This window comes from Atractosteus spatula, chromosome 9 (genome assembly GCF_055471065.1).
Source record: "Atractosteus spatula isolate fAtrSpa1 chromosome 9, fAtrSpa1.hap1, whole genome shotgun sequence".
In the NCBI taxonomy this organism is placed as follows: domain Eukaryota; kingdom Metazoa; phylum Chordata; class Actinopteri; order Semionotiformes; family Lepisosteidae; genus Atractosteus; species Atractosteus spatula.
Window position 1 is genome coordinate 47,657,920 of NC_142714.1, and position 13,816 is coordinate 47,671,735.

General features: G+C 45.8%; 1 protein-coding gene across 2 annotated transcripts in view; it reads left to right on the forward strand.

Moving 5' to 3' along the window:
• nlgn3a (neuroligin 3a) overlaps positions 1 to 2,933 on the forward strand; it is a 137,303-nt gene extending 134,370 nt beyond the window's left edge. For both annotated transcript variants that reach the window (XM_088924432.1, XM_088924430.1), the window contains one exon: positions 1,762 to 2,933. In XM_088924432.1, coding sequence (XP_088780558.1) covers positions 1,762 to 2,611 — 850 coding nt within the window. In that variant the 3' untranslated portion in view covers positions 2,612 to 2,933. The remainder of the gene's footprint in view (positions 1 to 1,761) is intronic.
• Positions 2,934 to 13,816: the final 10,883 nt, after the last annotated feature.

Consider the following 13,816-nt stretch of genomic DNA (forward strand, 5'->3'; position numbering starts at 1 on the left):
TGTTAATTACATTTTGCCAGATTAATATTGTTCTTTCTGTTTGCGAATGCCACCTGAATGTATCCATTTGACAGCCCGCATGAAAATATTCAAGCCACTTGCCACTGGCTGCAAGAAACACACATACGCAGTTGCCTGTGCACATCACTCATCCACAGCTGCAGAGAAGCATGCACTCCTGGGCCCGACACACGGACAAATACTAACAAGAGGAAACAGAGGCCAATAATTCACTGAGCAGTTATGGCTCCCAACTGAAGAGTTGCAGGTTCAAATCCCATTTTTGGATTAACTCTTGTGGGGTGGATATTTCGGATGTTCGTTTTGCAATTTTTTTTTTCAGAAGTCTGTTACAGGGGAAATCAGCAGTTCCCAGTGCAGTTGTATTTTTTGCCAGCTGGCCTGTATCTTACCTGCAGCTCCACACAGAGATGTGCTGAGCTGACATGAGCTCCACTTCCTAACGTTAAATAAAGGAGCACCCTGCCGAAAACACTCTTCCGAGAAAGTTGATGAAGTCTCTCTAAGTGGGAAGCAATGCAAAACTGAATCTGTTTTCAAGGTGAATGTGCAAAACAAAGTTCTGTAAGATGAATTTCCAGAGTGCCATTGATTTTGTCGCAGTATGTGCTCTTTGAGATGCTTTGCTCTTATTTCAGTTTGGTATTTAGAATCGGTTGAATTTTAGTCCGTGGCAGGTTTACCAGAGACTTTTCCATCTCTAAGTTCAGGGAATGCATAAAGCAGCACTGAGAACGTGTTCTTCATGTGCAATACGTGAACAATCGATATGACCTTACCTCTTTTGTGTGTGCTCTCGCAAAACTTAATTACTGACGTTCCACTGCAAAGTCAGGGGTCAGCCGTCAATATTCATTTGGAATGATCACTGCAGTAACAAAGCAAGTTTGGTGTATGCTCCATCGACAATAAAGTAACACTTCTGATTTGTTCTTAGTCATTATTTGTACGCTTGATCCCAGCAGTCCAAACTTGAGAGACAATGCTGGCACTGGGCTGATAATGGTGTGCCAATGCAGTCTCCAGCAAACGGGGGCTGCTGTGTGTTTCAGCGAGGTGAGATTCACAATGTATTCAGAGCAAGTGAAGTCCAGACGGGAAATGAAGATCAGATCGGCCCCCTCCTCCAGGAGTGACCTAAATACCTTATCTGCACTGCAGTGAGTGTCATATTGTCTGTCTGACCTGAGAATCTCTATATTGTGATCCCCCTTTCACTGCATTGCAGCACTTCATTACTGTGTTTGCAGGAGTCGGACCTAGAAAACTGTGCGCTCTTCCCAGCTCCCACGGCTTACGGGACGGTTGCAACAAGGAGGCTTGTGATTGTTCCCGACTGCCATATGTAAATGCAGCCGATAAATCAATACAGTCGTGTAATTAGAGTTGCGGGCTGTTCTGAGAACGGAAGCTGAGTGGTAAACACTGCCCCCTAGAGGTGTATCCCTGCGACTGCTCCCATCACGTTCAGCCCTGCAATTGGCTCCAGCTTGTGTACCGTTCCTGTGGTTTGAGATTTGTCGAATTGACGTTGGCAGAGTCGCCCTGCCTTCACAAAGTCATTCCCAGTGTGCGGCATTGCACTGCTCTTTAACACAAACAAGCTGCTTACTCAAACATACAAACTCTTACGTGTTCCGTAATAATTCTGAGTTGAAGGCGCTTCGCTGTAATGCGTTGAATGTTGAACAGGACGCGCATGTAGATAAACTCACCGCTGGTCTGGTTCTGTTTTTCTAGGGACCCCAACAAGCCGGTGCCCCAGGACACCAAATTTATCCACACAAAGGCCAACCGCTTCGAGGAGGTGGCGTGGTCCAAGTACAACCCCCAGGACCAGCTGTACCTCCACATCGGCCTGAAGCCCCGCGTCAGGGACCACTACCGCGCCACGAAGGTGGCCTTCTGGAAGCACCTGGTGCCACACCTGTACAACCTGCACGACATGTTCCATTACACCTCCACCACCACGAAGGTGCCCCCGCCCGAGACCACCCAGAACTCCTTCGCCACCAAGAGGCCCAACGGCAAGCCCTGGCCCTTCAACACCAAGCGGCCGCCCATGTCCCCGGCCTACAACAGCGAGAACGCCAAGGAGAAGTGGAACGGCGAGGAGGAGAGCGGGCCGCTGGTGGTGGAGAACCCGCGCGACTACTCCACGGAGCTGAGCGTCACCATCGCCGTGGGCGCCTCGCTGCTCTTCCTCAACGTGCTGGCCTTCGCCGCCCTCTACTACCGCAAGGACAAGCGGCGCCAGGACTCCCACCGGCAGCCCAGCCCGCAGCGCAGCGCCAACGCCAACGACATCGCCCACGCGCCCGAGGAGGAGATCATGTCGCTGCAGATGAACCAGACCCACCACGACTGCGAGGGCGTGCCCCCGCACGACCCGCTGCGCATGGCCTCCCTGCCCGACTACGCGCTCACCCTGCGCCGCTCGCCCGACGACATCCCCCTCATGACGCCCAACACCATCACCATGATCCCCAACTCGCTGGTGGGCATGCAAAACCTGCACCCCTACAACACCTTCACGGCCGGCTTCAACAGCACCGGGCTGCCTCACTCACACTCCACCACCCGCGTATAGCTTTAACCCCCAGGCCGGAGGGAGGGGGGCAGAGGGGGGGGAGACAAGGAAGGAAGGGGGAGGGGGCGCGGGGGCTAAGATTTCCTTTTTATAAATATCACGGGGTGGGAGGAGAACGTCGAAAAACACGACAGACTCTTTCAACGAGAAACACGTTGGTTTTGATACGGCAAGGCCCGGAAGCTCTGGATGTCAGTATGGTGCCGAACTGCCAAAACAGAACAGCCTCTCGCCTCTCTCAAGAGGAGAGGCTTTCGACGACACTCGTTTTCTATTTTCAAAGAACAACAACAAAAAAAAGCCTTTTAAGCAGACTGGAAAATTAAGAAATTAACAATTTGTTTTCATATGAACAAAAAAAAAGTGCTTTTTATTTCCCATTTCTGTCTCCTTGTGGGAAATTAGTTTAAAAACAATGGCCTCTACTGAGATGTCTACAGTTTTTGTTCAGTTTTCTTTTTTTTTTTTACAATGCCTTACAAAAAAAAAAGCTACGTCCTTTATTTACGTTTTTTGTTCACTCTTTCTGACCTGCGACATTCTTTGCCGTGTGGAAGTTTCAGAAGCGAAGGAGAAAAAAAAATAATAAGCATTAAACAACCATATCGTCCGTTGCATATCTTTATTAAACAAAACACGAGTGGGTTTTTTTTTGGTTCGTTTTTTTTACTTACAATATGAATGGTTTGTGTCTCCTGAAATAGACTCTGAGTGAGAAACGCAGAGACAAAAAAATGTACTACTTTACTGTGATTGTTTTGTTAAGAAAAAAAAAGTGCATCTTTTGCTAAAAGATTATCTATCAAACTAGCTTATTGATCTCTCCATGGTCATGCACACCTACACACAGAGCTGTGCATGAGGGAGAGAGCTGAGCTTGTATGTACCTGTACACCTCTCATTGGGTTCGTAGAACATTTGTGTGTGGTAGGGGCCACTTGATTTTCCTCACCACATGTAGTGTTTCAGCTGCGTCAATGGTTGTCTGTCTTTTGCGGAATAGCACTTTTGTTCTTTTTAAAGTTATTTACATCTAATTTTTTCTTTTTTTTAAAAAAAGAAGAAATCTGTGATTTAAAATGTAAGGAATACTAGCAGAAGCTACAGCTGAACTAACTGACACAATTCTACTGGCTTTTGTAGGAAGGGATGAGTTCCACTTAGCAGAGACACAGCAGCCTGAAAGCGCTGAACAGAGCCCTGCTGAAAAGGAATACCAGCGCACACTTTTATTTATAGATTCATATAAATATCGACTTATATAAATATATATACAGGGCTGTTATAAAGATATCTGTTCTGCTGACTGGAGATGCAGTCATTCAAAACATTCTGCACATTTACTGCCATCGTAGTTTAACATAATGGGCCTTGGGCTGCTGTCTTTATAACAGTTCTCTATGTATATATACACATTTAATATTTATATATATATATGAATATGAGATGTATACCTGCTGATTGTGCCATGTGCCAAATTACAACCAGCAAACTTGAGAAAACAAAAAAGTTTTACAAAGCAGTATTTTTTTTAGTGTAAATTTGTTCTGTATTTTGATAAACATTCTGTTCACTTGTGTTTTTTTTTGTTAATATCAGTTTGTAGTTTGACGTCAAACGTGGGGAGGGGTGAAGTCCCGATTCAACTGGTTTGTGAGACATTTCTGCCTCATAACTTTCCACTGTACCCACAGGCAATTGAGCTAAAGCTTCTGTCCGCATGCCGGTCAGAACGAGAGTGATTGCGAGAACCAGTCTCGCTGGGGTCAGGGGGCGGGGACTCGGGGGTCAGGGGGAGGGAACTTAGGGGTCAGAAGGAGGGGTCAAGGTCAGGGGGATGGACCTCAGGGTCAGGGGGAGGGGACTCAGTGGTCGGGGGCTTGGAGGAAAAGATGGAAGATGAATTGGATAGGGACAGAGCTGGACAGGCAAGGAGAGACCAAAAGGATTTGACCCAGAGAAGGGAAAGATTGTCTGTCTCCCAGATAACACACCATCTGTGTCGTAGTGCAGCTGAGGGAGTATAGATCGCACGTTGCTGCCTGGCTGATTGTTTCGTGAAGGTGAGAATGGGTTTTTTCTTTCGGAAAGTGGAAACCATGGTGCTGTTTATGCACAGAGCAAAAAAAAAATCCCAAGGTGCTCGACTTTTAATCCAACACTTTTGCTGGCTTCCTCTGGGAAGCGAGGTAGAGGCCCAAGAATCCTATCCTTCATTCCCTGCATTCCCTGGTTTCTTTCACCTTTGATCTCATTAGAGATATACAGGGTTGTAATTTCTGGTTTGCTGCGTAAGATGTCACACAACCCCCAGTAACAGGTCAAAGTGTGTGCATGCAGCACAGACAGTACTGGTGTTTTGAAACTGACAGAGGGGGCACCCCTGGGAAGAGCAAACATGGTTTAAGATTATGCAGCCTGTAGCCTAGCTTGTTTTGTGCCATAGTAGTCCAATACAGAGGTAGATGCATTGGGGGGTGTCTGTCTGCTGTGTGCTCTGTAGACTGTGTGCTCTCACCTCACAGTTGCACACTCAAAAAGCAGTCTGTTGCAGATGTGGTAGTGTTCAGCTGAACACAGGCCCTTGGAAATCAGTGGCACTAGACTAATGGAGATCTGGGTGTTAATTCCAGACAATTTAAGTAATCAATCCTAAACTGGAGCTCATGAGAGGCTGTGTGTTTGCACTGCAATGAGAAGTGAGTGGCAGGAGCTTAGCCAAGCTGTTTTCTATCTGTGCTCAGCAGGGCACTACTTATTATTGTCTCTTAGCTAGAAGGGAAACGACTGCAATTTAATTGTCTGTGTCCTTAGATGGTCCTCCCTTGAGAATCTGAGATACGGCGCTACTATCAGGGGAAAAGGGAACCTTAATACATCAGCTGCACCATACTAAACACCCGAGCCAGGAGTTTTTTTTTTCTTATGAAAGGAAAGGCTATTAGTGAGGCAGAAAGAAGAACGAGATGCAGAACTGAGCTTAGAAATAGATTGCAGGGCTGGGTGGGAGAGTGGTCAGCAGGGAGGAAAGGAAACCGCAGTGCCATCTCCAAAGGCGTTCTGTGCATTTCTTCTCAGGACCACCACCTGGGGCAAGGATTGTGTCATCTGCTGCAAACTCGGTGGCCCTCCGTGGGTGCAGGCACGCTCCGGGTGACTGGAAATTATGCTGTCCCTGTCCAGAGCTTGCACTCTGCTTGCTGCAGACAGACTGACCTGGTGCAAGATGGCGCAAGAACACAGTACTCTGTTAAACATTCTGCATGCAGACCGCCCCAGCCCTGGGCACTTTCCAGTCAAAACATAAAAGTCTGCTGCCTAGTCAGCACAGCTCAAAGCCAGTCTGCTCCAGTAAAGGCATTTTTTAGTTACACAGGGCCAGCACCAATACTGGCCTGATCATTCATCCCAATAAAAAAAGGGAGAGGCCTGTGTTGGGGGGTGCAGGGGGGGTTATTAGTATTAGGTAGCAGTGTGCAGGAAAGGCTGAAGCTCTGGAATCATAATTGCAAGGTTGTGGTGCACTGCTGGTGTATCCTTGAGCAAAGCACATCACTCAATACCGATATAGATTCACTGCAGTATGATGCCCAAATATATAAATGGGCACTAAGATAAGTTGCTTTGGATAAAAGCATCAGCCAAATCAATTAACAGTAAAAGTCACTTAGATGCAACAGTGCCAAAATCAGACAGAATAGCCAGTAAGTCACCTGGTTCGCCAGTCTCGAAGGTGTCACAGGGGTGAGTGCAGTTCCCGAGGATCACCAGTGTGTGTCAGTGCAGCTCCAAACTGGATGACATTGCAGACTCCACAAGAGATACAGTCAACAGATCAGCCCGAGGGGAAAGATATCAAGGAGAATCCGTCAACTGCACTTCCGTTGTTAAACAAATCTGTGTGATAATTCAAGTGCCGTGATGGGAAAACAAAATAATCAGAAAATTGTACACAAATAAGAGACAAAGGGGAAATGCGCCTGTTTTCTTTTCAAATCCTAACCACAGTACATTGCTCTTCCCAGATTGGTTTGGCTGACAGCCAATACCAATGACTATCAGAGAGTTCAGTCCTGTGACATGATAGGTACCAGTGCTCAGCACTGCGTTGAGTCAGAAAACAGCAGAAACGGAACTGGTGTTGTTTCAACTTGTGAGCTGCTGGGGACCAAGCAGACGTTGCTTCACTGGTGAGACGTAAAAATAAAAAGTATAATTTTTAGGTGTTTGAGGTGGTGCTTATTCTGCTGGAGAGACACTGGAGGGACAGTGATGTGGCCTCTTCACAGCGGTTGAAAGAGGGATTTCTCTGGGAGACTTGGCGCGTCTGTAATGAGCCGGTAGGGTCTTTCGGAATGGCCAGGATCAGTGACTGGGGCCGCCACTGTTTCAGAAGTGTAAGCTTGATTCCTCCTTTGTACCTGTGATTTCAATGAAAGTTGCCAAACTTTTCTGATGCTTAAATATCGTTCAACACAAAAAAAAAGCGCAATCCGATTTTCACTGCGGCGAAAAAGGTTTGATATATTTTTCAGGTTTGTAATTAAAAAAAAATAAAGCAACGATACTGGAGCTGTGCGAATCACCTACCTTAAATATTTTGAAACATTTGTAAGTGACAATAAAAAAAATAATAAAGAAAGAAGGGGTGTGTGACTTTCTCCAGGTAGACTGCTTGTTGATTTGCGCAGATTATCCACCTACAACTTGTTTCATCGAAGCCATTGTGCAGAAAGCCTTGCACATCTTCCTAGGAATAAAGAGTCATCGAAGATTATGAAATGTCCATAGAATGTATTTATACCAGTTCACATTGAAGTAACATATCCAAAATAAAATATCTATATATCTATATATATCTCAGTGTGAGTCCTCTTGTGATTACACTAACAGACAGTAGAGGGCGCCAGTGCAGTGCTCATCTGTGTGCTGGCGGCTGGGGGAATCTGTCTCATGGAGCCTAAAGTGTGAGCATGACTAAAAGAGTTAGGAATGACCTGTTTCCTGCTACCATTGCTCTCCAGGCTTGACAGAATTGGGGAATCACGAATCTCTTCTCAGCACCTGGTGGCAAAGCTCAGCACTTGTCTAGTATAGACCAGTAGTAGGATCTACTACTAATATACACTACTAGTAGTAAGATCCTGTCTTTCTACACCCTGGGTTCGTATAACGTCTGTCATTTCCTTGATCATCTAGAATAATAAAAAGTTGCAATTAGCTGTTACACTAACAGTTATTGAAGGTGCTTCATTACAACCTGAACTTTGGTCTCTTTCTTCGGCTTTTGTGTGTTTTCTCTCATTCTGTCTGTCCCTGAGTAAATGACTGGTCACTTCAGTGATGCAATGTGGGTCAGGCAGGTGTGGAGGCTCAGATTGTGCTCTCGCCATCTTCCCACCACGGGGAAACACTTCTTAAACACTCCTCTCACTCTTTCAGATTATACCTCCTGGGCTATGATGCAATTCTGCTTTTTCCTAAATGTTTTTGGCCAAGTGTCACAGCTGGAGCTCCTGCAGGGCTGAGTGCTTCTGCCCATACAGCCTGTCACTGACCAGCCCTCTGCACTGCCACTCCTCTCTCTCTCTCATGCTCGCTGTCCGCCCCCAGCACTGCGACTGAGGCTCCAGACCAGCCCCCCTTTCATGCTGCTCTGTGCTAATTAACTAAGGGGTCGAAAGTCGCGCAATTTGTGGTAAACTCCCTGAGCTAAGTCATCACTCAGGAGAAGTCACCAACATTTACACGGAAAAGACATGATGCAATCCCTCTGAACTGCTTTGGAGACAGAAGGGAAAGTGAATACGGGGCTCTTTGACACTTGAATTGAACATGGTGTCAGGCAGTGGGCACGTCATCTGTAATTTCAAATGCTCAGTCATAAAACAGCCCATTACCTCTGACTGGAAGCAAAAGGCTGCACTCATGAAATATTAGTGCGCCAGACAATGCCAGAGGCTCTGCTGCGGGCAGCTGTGCCACTTCTGTACAAGAAGAGAAGCTGCAGCAGCCCTCAGGCCTCTGGGTGAGCTCTGAACCGGAAACTGGTCTTCAGTTTGGGCAAAAAAAAGCTAGAGGGGGGGGAGAGAGAGAGCTGTGTCACCCTCAGCTCCTTCACTCCAGCAGGCCCCGAGGGCCTGAAAGAGGCCTCCTGATTCGTTACCTTCTCGGGAAGCAGTTGAAAAGATTCAGTAAATTGAATCATTTGTTCCATCCTGTCAAGAAGAAGATCTTGACATCCCTGCCCCTGTGGCTGAAGTACAAGGTTCCTGACCCCTGGGAAGCAGCCCAGAAGAGAAATGAGGCGCAGAAATTGCTCCGCTGCTCCTCGTGAGAGGCCAGTCGCTGGGCCGACATCCTCGGGGCCGGGGGTGAATTCAACAGCACATCGCCAACAAGTGCCTGCGCAACTCCGGACTCATCGGTTTCTGTTCATTCGTGAAACGACGGCTTTCGTAACTTCCCATTCCTGCTGGCTGTTGACAGTCCAACCCCGTGGGGAAATCGGATCTGATACAGAGCCCCTGATCCTAACAACTATCTCGGCCAGCTCCTAACAAGAACATACATTTAGCTGCGAAGACTCCAGAAATTGGAAGAGAAATGAAGGGTCAGCACAGGTCACTCTTAGCCCACTAGTCCTGGCGGAGCCGGGAGCTCACCCAGATTCTGTGTCACCCACTTCTCCATCGGCATCATGGCAACGGGCAGCCAGGAGGAGACGGGTTGTGATATTTGGGGCAATCATATCATCATAGAAAGGTCCTTCGTGATCCTTTAATATCAGTGCAGCGCTCCACGCAGGACAATTCCGTGGGCTTTAATAGAACATCCTTAAAAGCTTCAAGAATTAGTCAATGAGGGGCCTCATCTTTGAGACGTTCTGCCACGCACTTACTTGATTTTGACCACAAGGTGGCAGCCCAGAACTGATTATGATACCAGATACGCACAATCGTGAGGAACCGTAAACTCTGGTGTGATTAAGACCTACTGAAGTTCACTTGTTATCAGCAGATAATTTGAGCACTCACCAAAACCTTATCACTAAAAAATCTCTCGTTGAGCTGTGAAGGTAGAAGTGGTCTGCCTTGTTTTGGTACGTTTTAAAATATACCATTACTAATACAAAGTTTTCGTAGGGTCTGCTTGCTGACCGCTCTGACAGCCGAGTACGGCAGTGCAAAATCCGCTCACTACCTGCAGGGCGCGACAGCACTAGGCCCGGGTCCTCCTAGCAACAGGTATTGCCGTCAGTCAGACAACGTGAAGATGGCGGACTTCTCGTCGTTGTTATTGGCGTTTTTAAATTGTACTTAACGCACGGTGGTATCTGTGAAACTTCGCGTGGATTCTGTTGTGTATGTCGGAGCGCATGGCGACATATTCAGCACTAACTTCACATTCCAGATTAGTTTATTATTTTGTTTACCTACACCGCCTTGGCCACGCCATTAAAAGCAAGCTGAGTACTCAGACTCACTTTTATATTGCGTTTTTTACTCAATGGCGTCCAATTTCTCCTAAAGGTTTAGTTCCCATGAGGCTATACGTTATGGAAAACCATAAAGAAAGCAGTTTCTACCAAATCAAATCCTTCCGATTCCTCGCAAATACACGGGGATTAACTGGTGTCCGGCCTTTCCACACCAGCAGGTCACTTTTACACAGGTAAGTAAACCAGTCAACAAACCAATGTATTATTTTTGTATAAAACCATTAACGTCATGATAAAACGTGATGATAAAAATATACTAATCACGTTTTAGTGAAACTTTTTTTTCCACTTTCGGCCGTTGTGTTCAGCGCGTTAACTGCGCTGAACAGCAGCTGTTTTTGCGATCTATGTGAACAATCTCAGGATTTAGTGACTGAAGAAAGGAAGTACTTTGTGAAAAGAAATAATGGAGAGGAAACCAGTGAGCGCATTTCTTGATGCTGGTGCGTTAGTCGTCTATTTAAAAATCTGAGGAATGTTAAGTCCCAGCTAGTCAGAGCCTATAGAAACCGCAGATGACTTCGTGACTCTCCGATGTGTTGAGATACGAGTTCCTGTTTAACATCAACGTGTGCAAAAGGGAGAGCAGTGATGCGGGTGCGAACGCAGATCCTCCAAGCGCGCTGCGCGCTCCCTGCTCTGCTCGTGTCTTTGATGTCGTTTGCATGCGCGCTCCTTCTGTAGTCGTCTTCCGCTGCAGAGAGCATCGCGGCGCGTTCATTGCGAGTCCAGAACTGACAGGATTTTATTTGTAAGTCGTGCGTGTCATCGCCCAGCGCCTGTTTTCTTTTTAGCCCTTCAACGGTAAGATGTGAAATGATACATTGCAAATCTGAAAAGTAAGCCCCGCGCAGCCAGGATATATATATTTTTTTCAATTTGTTGCTCTATTCACCTTTTTCACTCAAGTGTCTGTTAAGTGCTTACGCCTCTTTTTTTTCCGCTCTGAAGGGCCGCTCGCTTCCCCTTTGAAGCGAGTTCAGTACTCCAAACCCTCCCCCCCCCCCTTTCTTGGAACGACGTCGAGTTCCTGGCCAGCTGCTATTCCCATGTCCCTTGGTGTTGATTGCATCAGGAAACCCCCCGACGAAGACTCCGAGGCCAGAGCCAAGACTAAACAAACAGGCCCAGCTCTTTTGCCTCCAGACAAAAACGTCAGCCCCATTCCCTGTCCCTTGATGGCTGGGTGGGACAATGTCCCTCAGAACAGCGCGTCAGCAGGAAGACTAGATGGGAGAAAGCATGCCAAGAATGTGGGATTCTGCCTTCCACATGCATTATCCCTTGAGCTGCAGGAATTTGAAGTGAGCTGCTGTAGGATTTCACCAACTGGAGGCTGTTCCAGGCTTGAATGAGTCTTGAATCTTGAATAGCTGGGGTGTGGAGAGCGTTCTGGTGCATCATCCAGGTGGGGCTGCACACTGGTGGTGGTGGAGGGGATCCCCATTACCTGTAAAGCGCTTTGAGTGGAGTGAGGATATTATATATCATGACTGAACTGTTTCTCACATATACATTGTTATGTCACAAAAGACTTTTTCAACTTCTTATTCACTATCTTAGAGGAGATCACAATGCTAGCCTAAATTGCACTATAAGCACCTTTTTTGCTTGATTGTGCCGCTGTTAAAATAACACATTACTAGGACTCATATTGCTTCAAACCTTATTGTGCCCATCACTAATGACATGCTTTTAGTATATGTAGGGTATTTTTAATAGAAAGAGGCATTAAACCACTGGTAAGAAGTGGAAAGAAACTTGTTTAAAGCCAGAAACCTGTTTTAAAGATACGGTCGCTTGCACTATATTGTGATCAAGGTATTGTTGACCCCCAGATATTTTGTCCCATCTAAACCACTGGGCTCTGTCACTCTTTCAAAGTCACTAGTGGACTCACAGTGGCTCTCTGGTCTTTTTCCTCCCTGATCTAGGCAGTGCCTCAATGATCGATTTCAGATGATTTAAAGAGATTAAGAGTCTTTGGAACATTTTTATACACCTCTCGTAATCATTATACAACGTCTTCCCTGAGTTGTTTTGAAAGCTCCTTGGTTGTTATGGTTGAATCTTGGCTTGAAATTCACTACTTGCTTGAAAAATGTCTGTCTAAAAAATGTGGAATAGTGGTGCAAATGTAATAAACTTTCCCAAGCGTTTTCAGTACTTGATGTTGCTCTCATGCATTCTGCTTTAAGCCTAACACAGAAAAATAGATTTTTATTTGGTTTTCAACCTGCAGAGGTGGGAGTCGATAGATCAAAACTGTGTTGGAGACCGGGGCATGGTTATGGAAATGTCATTATTTAGAAATAAATGTCAAAATCAGCCTCTTTCTGTTCAGTCTGTAGGAGGCCTGTATACACATTCCCCTGTGTCTAGCTAGGAATAATAACCACTTGATCTCATCAGATTTCGAAAGTTAAGAATGCCTGGCCACTAGCGAGATGGGAGACCTTCAAGGAAAACAAGATTGCTGCTGTCAGTGGTGTTGGTGGACCAGTAGGAGGAGCTCTTCCCTCTTATCTGCTTATTTCCAAACCAGTAAATGGGGATACTGTGCTGACTACTTGGTCATCAAAGGTACCAAGACATGTGTCCGAAGAGTAGGGTTGTTAACCCTGAAGTCCTGGCTGAGTAACTGAGCAGCTGAAGTGTAACAGGACTGTAGTGGGTGCTGGAGTGAATCCCTTCCTATAGGAAGAGTGCTTTGGGATGAAAGGCGCTATACAAACTTTTTTTTATTTTAATGGCTGTTGTTAACTAACCACTGCTATATGTCTATAACCTGGTTTATACTCACAATAGATACTCTGCCTTGTACTGGCTGTAGGTTTGCCGTGAAAACCAGCCTTAAACAGTAATAAGGAAGTATGCAATCATAATAATACTAGAGAAATAAGTGAAATCACTTTTTGTTTTTTGACGTAAAGTATTGCCTCCTCAAGGGGACTTACACAATTTATAGGACTTACAGGATTTGCCTAATAGGTCATACTGTGTGATGTCATACTCTCGGTTTCCATGTATGCCTGATTTGTTTGTATTTCAGATGCTGGTTGCCATTGGTATGATGGTGCAATTGACTCATTTCTGTTTCACAGTTTCTGTGGTTTAGATGAAGAGCGCACTTCTGCAAAGCAGATCTCATCGCTGAGTGTGAGGGAGATGTAACGTGCAGATTCTCAGGGCTGCTGTGCAACACCATGGGACCACAAGCTGTCTGCAGCTCAACAGCACTCTTCCTGTTCAGCAAAAGTGATGGTTTTCTCGCCTTTTTAAAGTGCTTTTATCAATCCACTTGCACTCATGCCTTGTAATGGATCACTGGGGAGCACCAGTATCCCAGTATTGGTCAGGGCAGTCAAAAATAAAAGAAATTTATTTCAGGATTGTTTCAGCTTATGGTATACAGTATGTGCAACGGCATTTAATCTGCTCTCGTGTTTTATACAAATAGCATATAGGATTAACATAGTTTCTAATTACCTTAGTTCTCTGTCAAGGTTTTCTATGAAGGTCTGTTACGTTTTGACCAAAGAAATTACATTTAAAAACAATTTCAGTGACATCTGTCCAGCGAAGAACTAACATTTCTCCGCTGCCAGCTTTACAAGAGCAAAGAATTCCATCTTTTTTTCTCCGTGATGGAGGATTGTCATGCTACTTCACTAGGCTGGCTTTGAAGATCCAAATCCCTGGGC